The 21,659-nt window shown below is 39.9% G+C and overlaps 1 protein-coding gene across 1 annotated transcript; it reads left to right on the top strand.

Annotated features, from left to right (window-relative positions):
- Nucleotides 1–682: 682 nt before the first annotated feature.
- apoba (apolipoprotein Ba) lies at nucleotides 683–21,570 on the top strand (the record flags this gene model as incomplete). The annotated part of the gene is made up of 29 exons (XM_084568968.1): nucleotides 683–737; nucleotides 1,293–1,334; nucleotides 1,904–2,016; nucleotides 2,113–2,258; nucleotides 3,124–3,271; nucleotides 3,482–3,631; nucleotides 4,031–4,155; nucleotides 4,257–4,333; nucleotides 4,471–4,927; nucleotides 5,089–5,224; nucleotides 5,316–5,462; nucleotides 5,541–5,752; nucleotides 6,336–6,543; nucleotides 6,639–6,809; nucleotides 6,951–7,154; nucleotides 7,649–7,813; nucleotides 7,942–8,147; nucleotides 8,244–8,426; nucleotides 8,605–8,735; nucleotides 9,034–9,244; nucleotides 9,420–9,592; nucleotides 9,690–9,865; nucleotides 10,710–10,831; nucleotides 10,917–11,290; nucleotides 11,557–19,119; nucleotides 19,200–19,311; nucleotides 19,494–19,526; nucleotides 19,623–19,809; nucleotides 19,927–21,570. 29 exons carry the CDS (start codon nucleotides 683–685, stop codon nucleotides 21,082–21,084), a joined length of 13,185 nt encoding a protein of 4,394 aa, XP_084425094.1. The 3' UTR covers nucleotides 21,085–21,570.
- Between the last annotated feature and the right edge of the window lie 89 nt (nucleotides 21,571–21,659).

The raw sequence follows: 21,659 nt of genomic DNA, 5'->3' as shown, positions 1-21,659 counted from the left end.
TTTGCAAACTGAAACACGTTCCAGATTCTTCCTGTAGTTTGTGTGTTCATGCATAACAGCCTGCAACTGTAGCATCCAGCAATTCTCTATAGTATGTTTGATAAGAATTATCACTAAATAATTTAACTTAATATTTTGTACACCTGTACAAAGATCATTTGTTATTATGGTAAAATAAATGTTTGAGTGTATTAGACACAATAACTGGCAGTGGTATGATGTTTTAAATCATACCGCTGTCAATTAGGCTAATTTCTACCCATCGGAGGAGCTGGGATATTGACTCTGTGTGCTCATGTTGACATTATATGACAGAAACATTACTGATGCTCATGGATTTTGATATAGTAGATCAATGATTCATCAGAAGCATCTCAATATCCACAGTGATTCTAATATTCCAGGAGTTATTATTTATTCTACACGTTGATGAATACGATTAAAAATTCCAGTATTTGTCTGAGATAAATAGAGATTCGCACCTTGAAACTGCTTACTTACCCAACAATGACCTTCGGTACAAGTCAGAGGTTGAACTTTGAAAGATCCTCCCCACCTTTGATGCATCAGATGTCGCTGCCGTTCAGTAGGACAGAGAAGAGGGACTTTATAAAAGGTCTGAGCTGAAAAAAAGACTGAGAGGGCTGAAGAACAGAGAGGAAATCCTTCTCTTTAGCCCATCATGGGTTACAACAAGCTGTGTCTGTTACTGCTGCTGAGCAGCTACACGTTGGCTCGTAAGTGGGAATCCATTTTGATTCAGAGTAATTCCTTAAAGAAAACGATTTGTGCAAAGTTTTGGTAGCATTTGTAAGGAAAAATAAATAGTGGGGTTGGTACCGTATAAAGGCCTCTTGTATGCCCTGTCTCTTACAGAGCTACATATGTTTAACATTATCTTTACACTGGTTTAGAAACCGTGTTCTTGTGTTTGTTTTAAGCTCCAGTGTAACCATATTAAGATATTTCTGATACACATCCAATATGCTGTATACTGTCAATGTTACCCACTCATCAACAGTGAATTCAGCAACAATGAATACAGCCAATGTTTAGTGGCGAAGTTAGTAAAATATTTTCTGTATAATTTCTGTATAGTTTTTCTTCCCACAGCTGATACTTTAAAGTGACATAAATATAACCCAAACTATAATCTTGCCCATGCCTTCACAAAATAAATAATCTTTTTTTTTCTGCACACTGCCTTAATACTTTGGAATTGTTCTATATTAATATTTATTGTCCATTAACCTTATGTTTATTTATATGATTTCCACCTTCTTTTTTTTCAGAGGATAGCAATGATGATAATGAACAAACCTCCACATGTCTGCGTAAGTCAATGAAACCCACAAAGTCAATCAACTGCATTCCCATAAAATTAATTGTCTGTTCAGTCTCCTCTTCTGAAGATTGTATTTGGGATGTTTTTGTAATTATTCTCCTCGCTTTTGTTAACAAAGGAGCAATGAAATGGTATTGATCATCTCAAAAACTGGACTTTCACACTCCCTCTAGAGTAACTAGAAAAAGCAGTGTGTAGTATGTGCATAGGGGAGATAGAAGAGGGGTTTGTGGCATGTAGTTGCAAACAGACACATTGAACTGCTAACAGATCAATGGTTTGCTGCTAAACATGACCTATTTCTGGAGATAGGGGCAGGGGCTCATGGACTCTTGTTCCATGACACTGCCTCTGGGTTTGGAGGAATTATGTGGAAATGTAACTGTGAACTTATGATGTAGGAGGAAATGGACAATATATATATATATATATATATATATATATGCAGTTTTGGTTTGGAATATTATGATCAGCACCTGGAGCTCTGTAGATACATGAACAAAGATATCAGTTATTCAATATAACCATGTGACCCCTTTAACCTTTAACTTACTGCAGTGGCGTCCACATTAAAGGCCAACAAGAAATATGTGTACAAGTACACCACAGAGAGCCAAAATGGTGTGGTTGGAACTGATGACCTGAGAAACGGCCCTAAAGTCACCTGTCAGGTATGTTCCACGTTGTGAGTATACTTAATAAAGGAATGTTCTGACCTCTTTCACTGGTTGTCCACTGACTATGTGTCTGCTGTCACGTATCTATAGGTAGAGATCGAAGTCCCCCTGATGTGCAAGTTCATCATGCACACCAGGGACTGTGCTCTCAGTGAGGTGTCCGGCATGGATCCTAAAGGCCAGCCAGTCTACACGCAGGCCCTGGGCTCTGAGGCCTTCAAGGCTGCCATGGAAAAGTCAGTGCATAACAATCCTTCTCTGAAAAACATACAGGAGTATGAAGCATTTTAAAGTAATCACTGTCAGGAGCAAACTATCAAAGTAGATTAGACTTACCAGTATATTATCTTTAGAGCTTCTAAAATCTCAGTCTTCATAATAACACTCAAATGACAATGTGAAAATGAGGTGAGTTAGAATCGTCACAATCTTTAGGTGGTCAGACACATCTGTAAGCAAATTAAAATGTTGTATTTTACAGATTTTTAAACAAGCAGCTGTTTGGCATGTCTGTAGCTAAATAAACCAATATCTGTCAGGCAGTTTGCTTAGCATACAGACAGGAATCAATATGGGGAAAGTCTGCCTTACCCTGTCCGAAGGCAGTGAAACCCACAGAACTAACCTAGAATCATGTCGCCTCTGTGTGCTTCCCAAGCAACCAGCAGAGACTCCAGGAAGACAATGCACCTGGCCAAGATATGATGCTGCATATGAAACTGCAAATTATTTATTTTTTTACTCCAGTGATATTCCTCAATAATGCTCATTTAGAAATAAGAGTCATAGAAATTATTATTATTTAATTGTGCACAGTGAAAAGTGATATTAAAGTTCAAGAGCAGAAAGGCAGCTTCCATTTAATGATGAAACATTTAGTGGACTAACATAGCAATACATATTTGGAGTGATGACTTGCTGAAGCAGAACTGGTCAGTCCAGAAACAGAACCATTTCACACTTCTGTTACCGGAACCGAACACAAGGCCTTCTGGTATAACGGCAGCGTAGGCTAATGCTGAATTAAATGACTGATCAAGTTGACTAAAATATATATAAATATATATATATAAATGGTTTGGTTTTTTTTTCTCCATCTAGGAATCCTTTGAAGTTTACTGTAGAGGAACTCACCAATTTCCAACTTTACCCTGAGACAGATGAGCCTGTCAACATCCTCAACATTAAGAGAGGAATCATTTCTGCTCTCATGTTGCCGTTCATGGATGACAAACAGAGAAATGTCATGGTTTGTATTTCTTCACAACCTAAACTGGCTTCTCCAAAAATGCAGCGGAAGTAGCGTAACAATGAAGATGCTTTATTTTGAATGTAAATGTAAAGATCTCTCACAAAACTGGGTTCTTGAAGCAGCAAAATGAGTTTACAGTTCAGATATAAACATGAAAGTTCTTTCAAGCTATTATTCATCAGCTTAATGGTTTTAATTCTCTTTCAGAGCACAGTGCACGGCAAGTGTCCAACATCCTACAGATTAAGAGAATTGCCCACAGATATGACTGTGTCACTGTCCAGAGATCTGTCTGAGTGCGACCAGTTCTACAGCAGGGAACTCGCCAACAGCCCCCTGGCCCTGCTGCAAAAACTGGTGAGCACTGTGGTGTAGTTTGAGATCCATCAGCCAAACTATTTCTGCAACAGCTGCAATAGAGTCATTCATTGAGAGTACATCTTGAATTATTGGCCGCCCCTCCTGTCTTTCTCATAAACCCATTTCCATTTGTTTGGAGGTACACACAACTCTGCCTTAAGTCTTAGTGGTTCACAGCCATACCACCTTAAGGTGCAATTTGTTTCAAGCATGTACAGTATATTTGTATATCATTCTAACTGTTCAAGAACTGTTATACTGAGCAAATTAGTGCCCTACGCCTGTGTCTAATATTTAATAATATTGTCTATTTAATATATCTGACACTTGGTGCATTGAGTGCATGTTGAACTGTTCCACTGAATTAAAAGTGTCAACATTAACTCTGGACTCCAGCACAGCCCCATGTCTAAGCTGATTACAAGCACCCAAAACTGCTACTACGAGTTTGATGACGAGGGAAAGTACATCAATATGGGCCAATGCAAGGAAAAACACATTTACGTGCCCTTCTCAAATAAGTGAGTAATAAGTGGAAATAAGAAAATAAGTGGAAGTGCAAATTTATGTCTAAGTAGTGCTTTGTCATTTCTTATGCATCCTTTGCTCATGTGTCTTGCAGGGACAATGGGATATCATCAGTGGTAACCCAGGATCTCAGGTTTCAAAGCGCCAAAAGGATTCGCAACAGAGTATTTGGTGAGTGTTCATTTCAAGCATTTCTAAAGTACCTGTCATGAATAGGTTTAGTTCTTAAGTTCACAACTGGTGCTCTGGACTTGAACCTTGTTTCACCTGGGAAATTATAAACTCATATCAAATGTGCATAAATGCAGATGTGAACATCGGGCAGAGAAAGCCACTCCACTTTGAAGACCCCGACGACAAAGCTCCAGTCCAGACAAAGGATGCTGTTCTGAGTACATTGCGGGAACTTGCAGCTTTGGCAACCACAGACCAGGGTCAGAAGAGGACCAGCCTTTTTCATAAGTTAGTGTCCAGCATGCGAGCCCTGAGGAACGAGACCCTGAGCCAGACGGTCACTGAAATGTCAGAAGTATCAGGCTGGCTCACCTGGCAGGCCCTGTTCCAGTGCGGAACCCCTGAGTGCACCAGCGCCATCCTTCAAATAATTAGGACCATTGATGGAGTATCACTAGAGGTGGACGCTCTTGTTTACGGGCTGAGCCTACAGTCTAACCCTGATGCTGCACGCGTCCGAGATATGCTCAGCATGGCTCAGTATAAACAGAGCAAGGCAATCATGTATGCTTTGGCCAACACAGTCAAGAAGTAAGTGCCTGATTTATGAACATCTGTATGCAGTGATATACTGTGAGCTGTGTCTTATATGCTCTGCTATGGTCTAACGTTAACCACTAGAGGAAGACACTTTTTTACACACTGTACAAACCATAGTGCCTGATTACACCTTCTCTGTATCTTGACCACAGGTTCCACAAAGGAGAGATTACTCCAGTGGTCACAGATGTGGCAAAGTTCATGGAGACCCTCTTAAATGACTGCTCAGGAGAAATCTTGGATTTTGACACTGCTAACCCTGATGAGTTGTCCTTCCTTGTATTGAGGGTACTGATACTCACACAAGCCCGTCACATAGTTTGGGATTCTCTCAGGGTTTCAGTGCCCCAAATTAATTATTTTTTCCCCTCATACCCAGGTTGTTGGTGTCATGGGTCAAGCCATGCAAGTTGCCAGGCCCAGCCTGATTTCCTCTATTTTGCGGTGTGCCAAGAAAACAAACATTCCGTTGTCAAATCAAAAGGCAGCTATACAGGCATTTAGGATGATGGATATTAACAATGAGGTACAGTAACATCACACATTTCTTATAATTTGCTCTTATTACAAGACATCTCATCACTTATCATTTGGTCTACCACAGGTCAGAACTGTTCTCATGGAGGTGTACCGGGACACCCAGAGCCCTGTTGAAAAGCGTTTAGCAGCCTATCTGATTCTGATGAAGAACCCGGACCAAGCCCTAGTTAGGGACATTCTTAACAATTTGGAGAATGAGAGGGACAAGCAACTCAAGAGCTTTGTGGTCTCATACCTGAACAACATCCGCAACTCGGCCGAGCCGCAAATGCAGCAGTGAGTAATCAGCCAGCATTAGCATAATATAATGGGTACAATAAATGAGAATGAACACTGTCCTATGCACAATAAGGATTTATTTTATTTAATGCTTCATTTTTTGCTTCATAGCATAGTCAAGTGTCTAATTTGTGATTAAAATAATAGAAAATAGAAAATGCTGAATAGTACCCACCTAATGCCAAATAACAGTCAGACAAAGCCTTGCTGGCCTTGCCTAGTCTGTATATTTATATATAAAGTGGATAAGACCAGAATGGAGCATAAAGTTCACTGAACATTAGCTATTCGTTTGGAGGCTAGAGAACTGACTGCTGATGTTGCTATGTTTCTGTGTACAATTGCAATTTATAAGTTATATTAGTGTTGTGGGTTTCTTCTGCTCCTAAGAGGCCAAAAACCAGTTAATGCAGATTCAAAAGTAAAAACAGCACTGGAAACATCTGGAAAACATTACGAGGAAGAAATGGAACAGGAGGGTGCAGGAACCTTTTACCTGCAGGCCACATTTGATTTGAAAGGGAAATAGAAATGTGTTTCTTGACGTTGCGTTATCTCACTATGTATTCTACCTCTACAGACTAAAGGAGTACATTGAGCTGACCCTGAATGACCAGCTGTCACCCACAAACAAGGTCTTTGACAGCATGTCACGCAGCTACAAACTAGACTCCTCCTTGGGTTCCATACAAAGTAACATAATCTTCGATGGAAAAGACACATTACCAAAGGAGGTGATGCTGGAGACCACTCTAAGAGTGTTTGACTACAACTATGACATATTTGAGGTACAATTTTATATTTTTTAATACATTGCAAATACATACCAATTAGATTTTTAAAGAGTTTTAAACATTTTACCCCCCCCCCCATTTCCCCCAAGGTTGGTGTTGAAGGGACAGGATTTGAACCAACAATTGATGCTCTCTTTGGGGAGAGGGGTTTCCTCCCTGAATCTATCTCTAGATTAATATACTTGGCAGGAGACACAGGCCAGATGCTCAGACAGGTTTTGAACAGAATTTCACCTCACCAGGACAGAATGAAAAGACAGGTAATATTATTTTATACACATCTAACATGTATTGTGTTTATTAGGAATAAACCTTTCACTCATTTGCAACAAAATTAAATGGCAACTTCATTGCAGGTGCTTGGCTACAGTCTAAAACATTCAATGTTGATATCATTTCAGGTCCCACAAGATCATCTGAAAGGTATCGCAGACAGTTTCCAGAAGCTCGTGAATGAGCTGCGTTTCTCTCCAAGCCCTGAAGCCACCGCCTATCTTCGGCTTCTGGGAAATGAGATCGGATACTTGAAGACCACTGAAATGAGAAAAATGGTTGAGACTCTGTTGATGTATCAACATGTTTTCCTCAGGTTACTGCCTGCCAAGGTCAGATATGTTTTTTTTCTGACATGAACTTTGTAATACAAATAACAGATTCCCAGGGTGCATTTCTTTAAGAATCTAAAATGCATATCATATAAACATTTCTACTTTTAGCTGAGATTAATAAATTAACCCCAACAAACATCAAATCCAATTATCCATAGATTTGACAGTCTTCAGCTAACATTTGCTACTTGATGCTGAAGGTGGTGGAATCTTTATCTCTCAAAGTGATGAGTAGGCTGATACTGCCAGAGACTGGGAAAACTAGACTGACTTGGCTGTAAGATCAAACTGTAGAGTTATAAAGTCAATATTAAGGTTGTGTCTTGCAATCCTTTGTATCATATGTCCTCCTTATATATCTATTTACAAAAAAACTCTTATGGCAATAAGTAGACTCTGATAACCTAGTTATGGTTTTAAGCATTTCCAACTCCACTGAGAGAGATTATTTCATATAACTTGTTTTTTGTTTTGTTGTTCTTTCCCAAAAGGCCTTTTTTGCATTGACATCCAGCACTGAAAATGAATTATTTGCCCACTACATCTTCATGGAGAATGCATTCTCTCTTCCCACTACCTCTGGCTTCCCTCTGAAATTCTCACTGGCTGGTGTGTTTGCAGCTGGTGCCAAAGGGGGTTTGACTTATTCAGCAATGGTGAGCAATCTTCTCTTTATTCTAGCAGATGAAGAGCTTTACCGTAAGTAAAATAAAAGTATTACTTAAATGTAGGTCCTCTGTGAATTTCCAATCACAGCTATTCTGTGGTGTCTTTCTCCCTGCAGACTGACTTGTCCTTCATGCCTTCAGTTGGGCTGGAATTCATCACCCAAATGGGTGTGCATATTCCAGACTACATGGATGCAGGGACTGAGATGCACACCAATATGTACCATGAGAGTTCCCTTAAGGCTAAGGTCACCATGAACAGCAACCAGATTAGACTGTCAATTCCTGCGCCTAAGTCAAACACTCAGTTGCTCAGCATTAGGTGAGTGACACCATTGTCAACTAATGCCAACTTTCAGTGGCTGCCTGTGCCATGTTGTGTTCTCTCACCATTGTTGTCTTTCTTTCTGATATATAGCAATAAGCTACTGTCAGTTTCGTCTGGTCAGACAAAAACAATTCCATCCCTGATGGAGGACCAGACAGAGTCAGCTGACTGCCAGCCCCTATTTAGAGGCCTGAGAGTCTGCACAATAGTGTGTTACCCCAATGCTACTTCCACCGATGAGGCCCCATATTACCCCCTGACTGGAGAAACCAGGCAAGAGGACACCACATTAGAAAATCAGCCTTTGTGATTTGAGTTATATTCAATTAAATAACTTCTCTTTGTAAAACAGTTATTGTCATTGGCTAATATTTCAATACACTAATGCAATAATTGGAATTTTATTACATTAACATAGCCAGACTAAATTAAACCTTTGTTGTGTTCTCAGGTTTGCGGTGGAAATCCAGCCAACTGGGACAATTTCGGAGTACACCGCCACTATAATTGATAAAACACTCAGAGAGGGTAAAAAAGGTCGTCATAAAGTAGAAACTCTGAAGCTAACCCTGAAAGCAGAAGGTATTATACTTGAATATAATTTGTTTGAGTATGCATGTAAATATTTATGCGCCATTCCAGTAGCCCAAGGAACTAAATCAATGGTCTGCAATTACACAGCTACTACTACTAGTACTCTCACCCTGTTATTCAGTGACTACAGCCACAGTACATGTATGTACTCAAGCAATAACGGTCAAGAAAGAATGACTGTATGCCAGGTCTATATTTGTCACTGCATTGTTTTACAGCCTGACATTCAGTCGGATAAATGTTCTTGGAGATAAGCGCTGACTAATTCGCTTCCTACTATTGCTAGGTGATGATTCATCAGAGGCCACAGCATCTCTCACATACAACCGCAATAGAAACATATTCTCCGCTGATGTTGTCATTCCTGACTACGATGTGGAAGCAGGCATCAAACTGGCTGTAACTGACACTGATGTTGATGGAACGAAGACACAAGGTATCACCATTGATGTCACCAATAAGAACATCCCACAACTGACGCTTGTTGGACGCACAAGGTATTCAGAGCTACAAACAAACCTTCAGTCCTTTCTATTAAAAAAGAAGGCTGGACTTTCACCTGTGCTGCCTAGAGTTATATTTTATAATCTCAGAATGATTGGGTGAGAAACATCACTGGAAATTAGAATGATGGCAGTCTTATCAATCCACATGCCCTTCTTTAAAATGTAGACTTACCAAGATGAGAGACGCCATGCTGCAACTCCAGATGATCATTCCCTACCTGAAAACTGATGCTTCTGTCACTGCAAACCTGAAGAAGGATGATGATATGCTTGTGGACTTGGAGACGCTGATCCACCTCCCTGGGACATCATACCAACAAAAAGCTTCTCTTAAATACGGTAACTGTCACTCATATCATCAACGCAAAAGCCAAATTTCGAAATGTATGTATTTGAGCCTTTGAATATTTAGTGTATTACGATATTCTCTTCACAGATGATGACAAGTTTGAAGTGGAACTGAAATCTGATGCAAATACAGAAATACAGAAAATGATACCAAATGCAGAGGATCATTACAGGCACCTCCAACAGCTCATTGACAATATCCTGGACCAGAAAGTGGCAAAGACTGATATGAAACTGCGTCACATTGTCACCAAACTAATTGAGGTAGCTGTTTTTGACATTTGACACAACATCTATTAACTTCAACAGGGAGATTGTGTTTTCAGACCACCTGGTCTTATTCAGCCTAATACTTGAGTAGACAATTAAAAAAAAAAAGGAAAAAAAAGAAGGAACAATTGGATCCTCTTTTTATTACATTCGTCTTCCTTCTAAAATGTGTTGCCTTTAGCACACAACCCACAAAGCAACTTGTGTACCAACAGTCAAAGTATTTGGTGTGTTACGCTAGCAGCAGCCAATTCACCTTGAGCTTCATGATATGGATAAACAACCACAACATCACATCCTTAGGCTTTTGCATGCTATACTCAGGAATGCTGGAGTGGCTATTCTTAACATCCAGCCACAATTAATATAGCACAAAACAATTAACTTGTGTTTACCGGATTAAGTTGCATTACAGCCGGTTTTCATGTCACCTATTTAAGATGTCATGAGGCTTTATTCTCAGTCTGCTCTCCAGTATGAAATGCAGAGTACCACACTAATATTTTGTTTTTACTTGTAGCACCAGATTTGGAGTTCTGTCAGTGGACAGTAGCATAGGATAATTGTCATTAAATTAAACTGGGAATCAACAGCCATGCACCATACAGATACCTTTTGGAAAGCAGTGGACTTACCATCTGAGAAGATCTGGAGTAGTTGTTATCTTTTGTATACCATGTATGTATACCATGTGTATTCTGATTCCAGATCTTTGCCCAGCTGCTGATTTAAACCATCCTTAATACATTCTTGGTAAATTTAGTACTATGCTGCTTTGGCCGAAGTACAGAGCTTTGAAGGAAAGTGCCATGTAATTTTTGTTCATATCACTCTGAAGGCAGGTAACATTTGGTTGGACAAACTGACACCACGCATCCCATACCTTGCAAACCTGCGGAGTAAGAGGAGCACCTCAGATCTCACTTTGCCAGCTCTGCCTAAAAAATGGTTTCTACAGTCGTAAGTGTAAAAATACTTTCAAATATAAATCTGTTTAAACTCTATTGCAACATTCAGTCTAATGCATTTCATTTTCCCCTAACAGCGACAGTTTACTCAGATACCAGTTCAACAAGGATAAGATGGCTATTTCGTTTCGTCTTCCACTTGGAGGAAAAAAGTCAGAAGAACTGAACATCCCAAAATCCATGTCTATGCCCGTCATAGATTACCCAGAAATAGGCTTATATATCCCAGCCAAAAAATATCCACTACCATCGTTCACGATACCACCTTCATTGGATTTCACGGTCCCCCTTCTTGGTCTGGCTGAAGTATCCACAAAAATCAACAGCAACTTCTACAGTTGGGAAGGCTCCATCTCTGGGGGCAACAACACCAGTGATGTCCCCAGATATGTGGCACAATACAAAGCGATTGCTCAATCACCTTTCAACTTGCTGTCATACAAGCTTGAAGGTAAACATCTTCTTAAAACATCATTAATGAATATGTTCCTGTAATATTCTTTCAATAATTACTATCATAGCTTTTAAGATTTTGAAGACTTTAGCTGTTTCGTGAAAGTCAGCTTCTACCTGAAAGGATAAACAAACATTTACAGCAAGCTGTTTTAACACAGGACAGCAACAGTATAAAACATGTGGTCATAGCTCAGAGATACATATTTGCCTGAACTTTTACTAATACTAGTCATGTTAATATTTCTTTCTGCCTGTTTCAAGGGACCGGGATGATGTCAGGAAGAGCTGATGATAATCTCAAGTATCTTCTCAATACTTCCTTCAGTCATAGCCTCATTGACACCAGCTTCAGTGTCTTGGAAACATTGAGGGTGACAAACAAATTAAATGCAAGAGCCAATTACAAGATGGAAGCCTCTAGTCCAGTGGGGCTGCAAGCCTCTCTCTACTATTCTGCTCAGTCAGCCTCAACTCTAGATTCAGATGAGGTTTCAGGAGATGGGACCGTAGATGGCTTATTTAAAATAGGACCATTCTACACTAATACTTCCTACACTCACAGCTATAATCTGCGTCCACAAGATCAAGAAGGAAGAGGACAGTCCACCCTGCACTTTGACTCACCACTCATCCAAGTTCACAACATGATCAACGGAGTTTATGCAAACTCTGAGTTGAACATTATGTCCAAAACCAGTGCCCAGAAGGACATCCTGAAGCATGTAGCAGAGCTCCGGTATAAAGATGCCCAACTGACACTAAAATGCAATGCTGTTGCTGCAACAGCAGGTAAATCACTAAATAACCAAGTTGAGCTTGGTTTATCTAGCCACATGACCATTCTCAGAATTGAATCACTGGCAGAAGATGAGAAAAACAGGGCTTACTCACTAATCACAGGATCCCTAGATTCAGATGGGCTCGAGGTAAACTCTGAGGGCTCCCTCACCACTGACTCAGGTCGTGGATTGCATAAGGCTTCTGTACGTGTTGGAAGAAATGGTCTGACCACAAGTGGGACTAACAGCATTCAGTGCAGCCCCATGACAGTGGAGAATATATTTAATGGTGCTATAAACAATGGTGGAGCATCCTTGTCCTCCACAACCAAAGTGATGGCTGAAGAGGGCAGAGGGCAGCTAAATATTGAGGGAAAGGTTACATCTGCTGAGGCCTCTTTGCACAGTGACCTCAAGAGCCATGCATATGATGCAGCCACAACAAGCAACATGGACATTGTCCTGAACAGAAGAGCTCTGACCTTCACTGGCAATACAAAGGGCACACTGAAACAGATGAAAACAGAAAATAGCCACACACTGACCCTCACTCTCTGGACGCTCAACCTTCGCTCCAAGGCAGACAACTTCATCTGTGAAGACGTTTACTACAAGCAAGACACCAAGGTTGATATGAAACCATTTCTTATGTCACTTGATATGACAAATGACCTCAGGTTTTATGATCTTACTGCTAACAATGAAGGCCACATGAAGCTTGAGCCAGTTAAGGTGGATCTCAGCGGAAGTATAAAGGGAGCTTATGGAGAAGAACACAACATTAAACATACCTATGAACTCACCTATGACAATATGGCTGGCACCATGAAATGTAGCACATCTGGAAATGTAATGGGCGCTCAGCTAAGTCACAACTGTGAACTGGAGTTTGCTGGGCTTTCTTCAGCATCAAAATGTGAAGCAAAGATCATTTCTGAACCTATACGCTTTGACAGCAGCGTCCGCACCATGGCACTGCCTTTCAGTCTCACTGTTGATGCTCTTGTCAACAGTGATGGAGAAATTAATCTACAGGGGAAGCACACTGGACAGCTGTACAGCAAATTGCTTGTTAAAGCTCAGCCCCTAGCTCTTGCATACTCACATGACAGCCGGATATCAACCACACATATGCTTGCAAGTGGGGAGTCTTCCACTAATTTAGATAACAAATGTGAAGGTCTCCTAACTCCGAGTGACCAATCTCTTTCTTGGAACCTAAAATCTAAACTTAACAACCATGCTTATAACCAGGACATCAGTACATACAATACTCCTGAGAAGGTTGGAATTGACTTTTCAGGAGTAATGATGACAGACATTTTTGGAAGATATAAAAGATCACCAGAAACACAAGAATTGAGTATGGCCGGTTACATGAAGTACGACAAGAGCAGTGACTGTCATATCATTGAGATTCCATTCATCGAGAGCTTTCCAGCTGCTTTTGAGCAACTCAAAAATGCAATTGTACAAGCATTAGAATCGCTGCAACAGTTCATACGCAGTTTAGATATTAATCAGCTAATCACTGACTTCAGAGCCCAACTGGATCGGCTACCAGTGCAGGTGAATGAAATCATGCAAAAAATAGACTTGGAGAACAAAGTCGATCAAGTTAAAGCAAAACTTGATTATTTGATCAGTGAGTTTGCTGTAACAATGGATGACTTGGAGCTTGCAATGAACAAAATGAGATGGGATTTGGAAAATACAATAATGGACATTATCACCAAAGTTCAAGACCACATACTCACAGTCAAAGAGTATGTCAAAGCAGGACATCTTGCTGATCTCATAGCAAATCTCATTTTGGATATTGGAAATCAACTTCAGGCCTTTGATGAGAAATATAAAATTAAACAGTCAGTCATTAAAGCACTTGATGTCACAGACGATATCATCAGGCAGATTGATTTACAGAAGCTCAGGCAAAGCAGTGCTGCATTCCTGCAAGAGCTTGATTCTAAATATGGAATCTTAGAGACAATCAAGGAAAAATTGTCTGAAATGAAACAGTTCATTGAAAACATTGATATCAATGCGTTTCTGCAGGATGTAAAGGATTATCTTCTCTCAGTTGATTGGGCTATGTATGTTGAGCAACTATCATACAAAATCCCCCCCGCAGAGATAACAAGGGTGATGGAATCTATTAATGAAGTCATTGTCAATTGGATTGATGAATATGAAATCGCCAACAAACTCAACGCAGTGTATTCCTACCTCAAAGATTTACTTTTAAAATATGATCTTGATCATGCATTTAAAGAATTAATGGATCAATTAGTGATTCTCATCAGGAATTTTAAAATTGAAGAGACTGTGCAGTCAGTAGTAGAAGCTCTGAAATCTATCAAATTTGAACTTGTTCACAACAAAATAATGCAATTTCTGTACAGTGTGACAAGCCAACTTAGGGAAGTTGACTTTAAGAAAAGCATTGACGACCTTAATGAAAGGATTTCTTCATTACTTAATTCAATGAAGGACTTTGACTACAGTGGATTTGTTGATGAGACTAACAGGAAGATTGATGAACTGAGAAAGTATATCAATAAGCAGATCAAAACATATGACATAGTGAAAAAAATTGAAGCTGTAAGGGAGTTTTTCAGAGAGATCCAAAGTTCTATCTATACATATTTGGACGAACTCAAAAACACAAAGGTAGCTCATGCTCTGACGAAACTGAAAAATGTGATTGACACCACTTTCTACAATGACATCAAACTCAAAGCACAGGATATGCTTGAAGACATGAGGCAACGAATCCTTGACATGGATATTAGAGATGAATTGTATATTTACCTACAAAGAGCAAGTGAATCCTATAGCAATATAATTGCTTATATTTCTGTCCAGTTTAACCAGCTAATGGAGATGATCACAAAAGTGGCAAAGGACAATGAAATCACTAACCATGTGAAACAAGCTGTGAATGGAGTTTTGGACAGACTGAAAAGAGCTGAGATTGGAGTCCCCACTTTTACAGTACCACTAACTGACCTTGTCATTCCAGCTTTTACAGTCAACCTGAAAAAACTGCAGGAGATCAGCATCCCAGCTCGAATTTCAGTCCCTGAAATTACCATCCTGAACTCATACACCATCCCTGCCTTTACCATAGACTTTGAAGAGATCAAAGCTAAGATAGTTGCAATCATAGATGACATCAAAGTATTTGAGATTCAAACACCTGATCCAGAGGACATCTTTGGTGACCTAAAAGTTCTCTACCTATTTGAACTACCAGATCTCACCCTCCCTGAAATAACCCTTTCAGAAATAACATTTCCAGTCATCAACATCCCCAAATTAAATCTGAAAGACTTTGACATCACAATGCTTCCAATTCCAGAGATCAAATTTCCTGGGGTTCCCAGTGACATTTGTATCCCAGTTTTTGGCAAACTGCATGGAGAATTTAAACTGAACTCCCCACAGTACACCCTTGTAACAACAGGTAAAATTGAAAACTCCACAACGACAATGAAAAATCCACAGTTTACAGCCACAATTACTTCTCATGCCAAATCACCCATTGAGCCTCTGGAATACACTTTCGAAGCAACTGCTCAGCTGGAGGCTCCCAGAATGAAGAAGTTACAATTCACAGAAACAGTGAAAGCAACACATATGGCCTTCTCCGTTAATCATGAAGGCTCGCTGATGCTCACTGGGTCTTCTGCTGAGGCTTCTGCCAAGACTACTACCAAGGCCACAACACAAATGTACACAGCAGACCTGATCAATAATATGGCACTTACATTGAGGAATGGGATCTCTGCAGCAATAGACACAACGTACAACCACAACTTGGACATCCCATCCATTGAAACTTCAAATCAGGCAGCAATGAAACAGAAAGTAGCAGCCACTATGGAATCTGGGATACTTAGTGTGACTGCTGAAACGGAAGGCAATGGAAAATGGGCTACTCAAGACTACTCTGATGAAGGTACACACAAGAGCAATGTAGAATTCAACCTCAATTTTAGCACTGCAAAGTTAACTTTTGCAGGTGAAACAGACTGCAAGGCCTTGAAAGCAAAGCAAACGCTGACTGCTGAATTCGTGATCTTAAACCATATTACTGTTGAAGCAAGATGTGAAACTGAATGTCCATCTATCAAGAAGAGTGTTCTGGTTTTGAATGGAGAAGCTCACATTGGGGACTTGAAAATTGCATTGACAGCCTCTCATGATGCTGAATTCACGGGACGTCTGATTGGATCCATGTCCAACTCATTGGAATTCATGACCCATCCATTTGAGATGGTTCTTGATGTTAAGAATAAAGTAAACTCTAAGATATTCCTTCCCCTAAAACTCACTGGTAAGGTGGATCTCCAGCATGATTATGGTGTTAAACTAAACTCTGTGATACAGCATGCATCTTGGTTCGCTTTGGCAAGATTCAATCAATACAAGTATCTTCATAACCTCACAGCAGAAAACAATGAAATGAACATCATCTTCCACTCTACAGCGAATGGAGAAGCTAATTTGGACTTTTTGACTGTTCCTCTCTCAATTCCAGAGATAACCATACCTTTCTTTGAAGTAAATACACGTGAGGTCAGAGATTTTTCTCTGTGGGAAAATGCTGGATTCAAATCATTGCTTACTACTCCTCAGCAGTCATTTAATATGAACCTGGAGCTTCAATACTACAAAAACCCTGATGTACACAGCTTTGAATTATATCTTGAACCAGTCTACACTGCAATCAGTGACAATGCCAACATCCTCCAGACTCAGTTTGAAGCATGTAGGGACAAAGTGGTTGCATTTCTAAAGGATTCGTACAATCAAGCAAAGGCACAATATATCAAACATAAAATGGACACCTCTAGCTTGCCTCCTCGAATCTTTAAAGTCCCTGGATACAAAATACCAATACTGAAGATAGAGGTTTCTTCTTTCAGGGCTGAAATGCCTGCCTTTAGCTACTTTGTTCCTAAGGAGGTCAGTACACCAAGCTTCAAAGTGCCAGCACTGGGTTTCTCTGTGCCGTCCTACACACTTGTACTACCATCTTTGAAGTTACCTCTCATCCATGTTCCAGAAACCTTAAGTGAAATACAGCTGCCCACTTTCACACTACCAGACATTCAGAACAATATTGTGATCCCAGCTATGGGTAACATGACTTGTGACTTCTCATTTAAATCCACATTGATTACCTTAAGCGCTAATGCAGGCCTTTACAATCAGTCTGACATAGTTGCTCGGTTTGGCGCGTCCTCAACATCTGTGTTTGACATTCTGAATGCAAAAATTGATGGCACCACCAGTTTGACAAGGAAGAGAGGAGTAAAACTGGCCACGACTGTGTCCCTGGAGCATGACAGTGTGGAGGCAAGCCATGAATGTGCTGTTAGTCTCACCAAAAGGAGCATGGATGCCTCTGTAGCCAATATTGCAAAAATCAATCTACCATTCCTCAATCTAGAACTGAATCAGGAACTTAAAGGAAATACCAAAACCAAGCCAAATGTTTCTGATAAGAAAAAAATTAAATATATATTTAATATTCCTCTGATCGAGTCAGCAGGCAAAGGAAGTCTGGATATGAACTGGGAACTGGAAGCAACTTCTTCTTATGTGTCATTGGAGATTTTCACCAAAGGGAAGTCAGACATAACAATAATGGACAGTTATAATTTTGCTGGAGATGCAGAAAATGAAGCCATCTTCTCCCTTAATGCCGATGGTCTAGGTTCAACTATCACGACTACCTTAAACTCAAACATAGACAAAGAGGAGAAACAAAAACGAAGCTCAAACAACAACATCTTCCTGTTTAACTTGAACAACCACTTGGCTCTTGAGGTTTCCCTGCGACGTGTGTTTTTAACAGTTGATTACACAAGCAACAACAATGTGGACCTTGCATCTTTCAACACGAATGGAAAGCACATCCTTACAGGAGACCTGTATTTTTTCCCCTTAACAACCTTTAAGCCTATGCTGCACATTGATGCCAGTCAGTTCAGCAATCTGGGCGATGTTGGACTTACTCAGAACATTAACCTTGCCATCAGCTCAGGGAAGCAGTCTTTTGTTTGGAGTGGTAGGGAGCAGTTGGCATCTCTAATCCATGCTTGTGATTTACTCATGTCCAATGATGAATCTGAGGTACGCATAGACTTGACTGGATCAGTGGAAGGTCATCTGGCATTCCTGAAGTCAGTTAAGGTTCCTGTATATCAGAAGACCCTCTGGGATGTGCTCAAATTTAATCAGGTCACAAATATGAACAACTTACAATTTCTTAACATCTCTTCCAGTATAATATACACAAAGACCATGGAAGGATATGATTACGCAATACCATCTACATTACTTGAAAATGGTGTCACTTTTAATATCCCTGAGATTACTATTGCAGTGCCTTCATGGATAAAAGAAATTCCACACTCCATAAGGAACATAGACATGGGATTTGAAAACCCAGATGTCCCAGATCACATCACCCTTCCCCCTGCAATCTCAGTTCCTGGCTTTGATGTTCCATTTACCACCTTGCATGTGGAGCCCTTTACAATTGACCCTAAGAACTTTAACGTCCCTAAGGTAATCTCCACCAAGCCCTTTGAAATTATGTTGCCTGGATATCCAATAATGTCAGTGCCCAGTTATAATATTAACACTGAGTATCTACAAGGCAAAATGTCATTCCTTTCATTCAAGATGCCACAATATGATATCACAGTCTATTCTTTCGAATTACCAAAATCATTTACCATTGGAGAGCATACCATCAGCCTAAATGAAATCACAAGTCAGATTTCAAACTTTGAACTTCCTTCCATCGTCATTCCAGAGCAAAAGATTGAAATCCCTGCAACTGTCTTACATCTACCTTCAAGTGTGTTTATACCAGCTTTTGGTGCCCTCAGTGCCTCTTTGAACATTTCCTCCCCTATATATAATGTTTCCACGACTGCCAGTCTGGAGAAAAGGGACTCTGACCTTGTAACTTCACTGAATTCCATGTGTACTTCTACCATGACCTTCTTGGGATATGACCTCTCCGGTGAGACCATATTTGTGTGAAGTATTTCATATAATACAGGGTAATGTGTATAACATTTTATTCTTTTTTCGTTTCCTCAGCTGGTGCAAAAATTGGATATGATAATGGCGTAATCAACCTACAGGGGAGTGGCAGCTTGATTCACAGTGATGTAGATGTCAACTGGCAACATGTTTTGGCACAAAACCTTCGGTACGTATATATAGCGCATGTTTTGAACTTCAAATTCCAATTAGTTTGTATTTCTAGATGTAACTCATTAACTGAATTGTTTTGGATAGGAAGTCTGCAAAGTGTTGTCACAGACAAAAGCAAACATAATTCCCTTAAAATTGTTACCCTACCACCATAAATACGTCTCATTTTGCTTTCAGAATGAAGCGCCAAACACTCCCTGCTGATTCAACGTAAGTTTTTTTTAACATAAATATATGTAAGTTCTTGCTCATAGGTTGATCTGATGTAAAAATTTCTCTACTAACAGCACTTTCTCTGTTTTAAAGGGAGTCTCGTCACACTCTCAGTGTTGATGTCAAAAGCCGAACATTTGTTGACATGAACTTCCGCGTTTCATCCCGCAAAGATGGCCTTACTGCATCCATGTCTTCTCCATCAGCTGGTTTCCTTGGACTGCATTTCCAGCGGAGGTCTCCTTCGCAGCTCTATGGAAAGCTCTTCAGTCGCTACCTGGTAATATACTTTGAACCTCTTTTACTAGTACGTTGTTGTAGACAGCAAAAAAATTTACAAATAGATGCTCTGTGTAGTTCAACAGTCATTTTTTTCTCTCTCTCCCCTTAACTCTAGTCTTCTCCTGAGAAGGACACGGAGGCCTTTGCTGCAAAAGCGACTCTGAGAAACTCAGAGAAACTGGTCGTACAGACAACATGGAATTGGGATTTCCTCCATGATGTGATTGAGGGCACCAAGGATAGGATTCCTGCTATGACAGATGCCTTGCTCAAGTTCATTAACAAGTATCACACATACCACTTTGGCTTTGATCTCAACCACGGCAGCGTAAAATTAAAAAACACACTTTCTAATTTCATAGAGAAAACTTATCATAATGTTCCCACGTCCTTTAACACGTTGCAGAATTTGGTCCAAAGACTTGGTGATCAAGGAAAACATATGTACATGCAGGTTTCTGACAGCTGGATGTCCATGAATATGCAGGTGGACCAGCTGGTCCAAAGCGCTGAACAACACATAAAACTCTGCGAAGATACGATGAAAACTTTGCTAAACGCAGTTGCACAGTTTCTGAGTGAAATAAAGTTTACAGTGCCAGGATCTGAAAGGAAGGTTTCCATTCTGAAAATGTTACAGAAATCTCATCAGTCTGTGTCAACAACCATTGACAGCCTCTTGGAGACCGTTTCTATGCACATCAGGGAAATCGAGTTCAAAATTCTTGGAACCGAAGTTGTTGTTAATGGAAATGAGATCACCGATAAAGTGATGTCCGCTGCAAGATCATTGTATAATCAGCTTAAATATTCCATGAGCAGGGGGTTTATTTTGTTTTGGGAGGCAGTTAAGGACATTTTCCAGGTATTTGCTACAAAAGTCGAAACTGTCATCACCAATCTAAAAGATGAAAACATGGAAATGATTTCTCAAGTTGATGCCATCTATAATGAGGCTCTCCAGTCTTCAAAACGTCATACAGAAAAAGCAAAGAGACGCATGGCTGAGTACAAAGACCTTATGAAGATGAATATTCAAGAGGCTTATAATGCTTTAAATATGCAGCAAGTAAACAACAATACCAAGGAAATTATTAGTGTTTTACAGTCACATCTCTATGGAGGTCTTAATGAAGGAGTGGATCTAATGAGAAGGGCATCACAGACCACAGCACCGTACATCAGAGTAAGCAATAAAAAGATGGACATTGAAATTCCGTTACCATTCCTTTGGAAGTCTTTCAGTGAATGGCCGACACAATTCAGACAGTGAACCATGACGCTCTTGATGAAGTGGTTTCATTATGGTTGACAGGATGTGATGTGATATGCCTCAGTGAAATGTTTTGTTTGATGTGAGTAAAAATAGGTTCCACGGTGTTTTGATTCACATAAGGTATGCAAGTTATTCTTTTTGAAATTTGATCATTTATATGGTTATAACCTGGCCTTGTTTCACATATGTTTTAGTGGTGTCTAATTAAATAATATGGAATACCAATTTTTGTGTTTTTCATACTGTCTCATAATTTCCATATTCATTCAATAAACCAGCTTTGGATATCTATGGCACTTCACATGTTCACTGCATTTACTTCACAGTCCTAAATTTAAGATGTAGTGTATTGCGCAGATTATGCAACGTGCACTGAAAAAATAGTCATAGCACACAGCATAGCGCATTTATATTCTGCTGGAAGTGAAGAGTGAAAGTCAGATGAGATGGTGAACTTCTGAAGGTGTAAGTATAAGAAGAGTATAAGAAAGAAGACTAATAGGACACACGCTAGGTGCTGATGACACCAACATACAGAACAAATGTCTGCTGACTTTTTACTTTTTAAATGG

Source organism: Chelon labrosus (assembly GCF_963514085.1).
Source record: "Chelon labrosus genome assembly, chromosome: 20".
NCBI classification, from domain to species: Eukaryota; Metazoa; Chordata; class Actinopteri; order Mugiliformes; family Mugilidae; genus Chelon; species Chelon labrosus.
The sequence above is the reverse complement of the archived record's forward strand: the minus strand, read 5'-3'. Positions and strand labels throughout refer to the sequence as shown.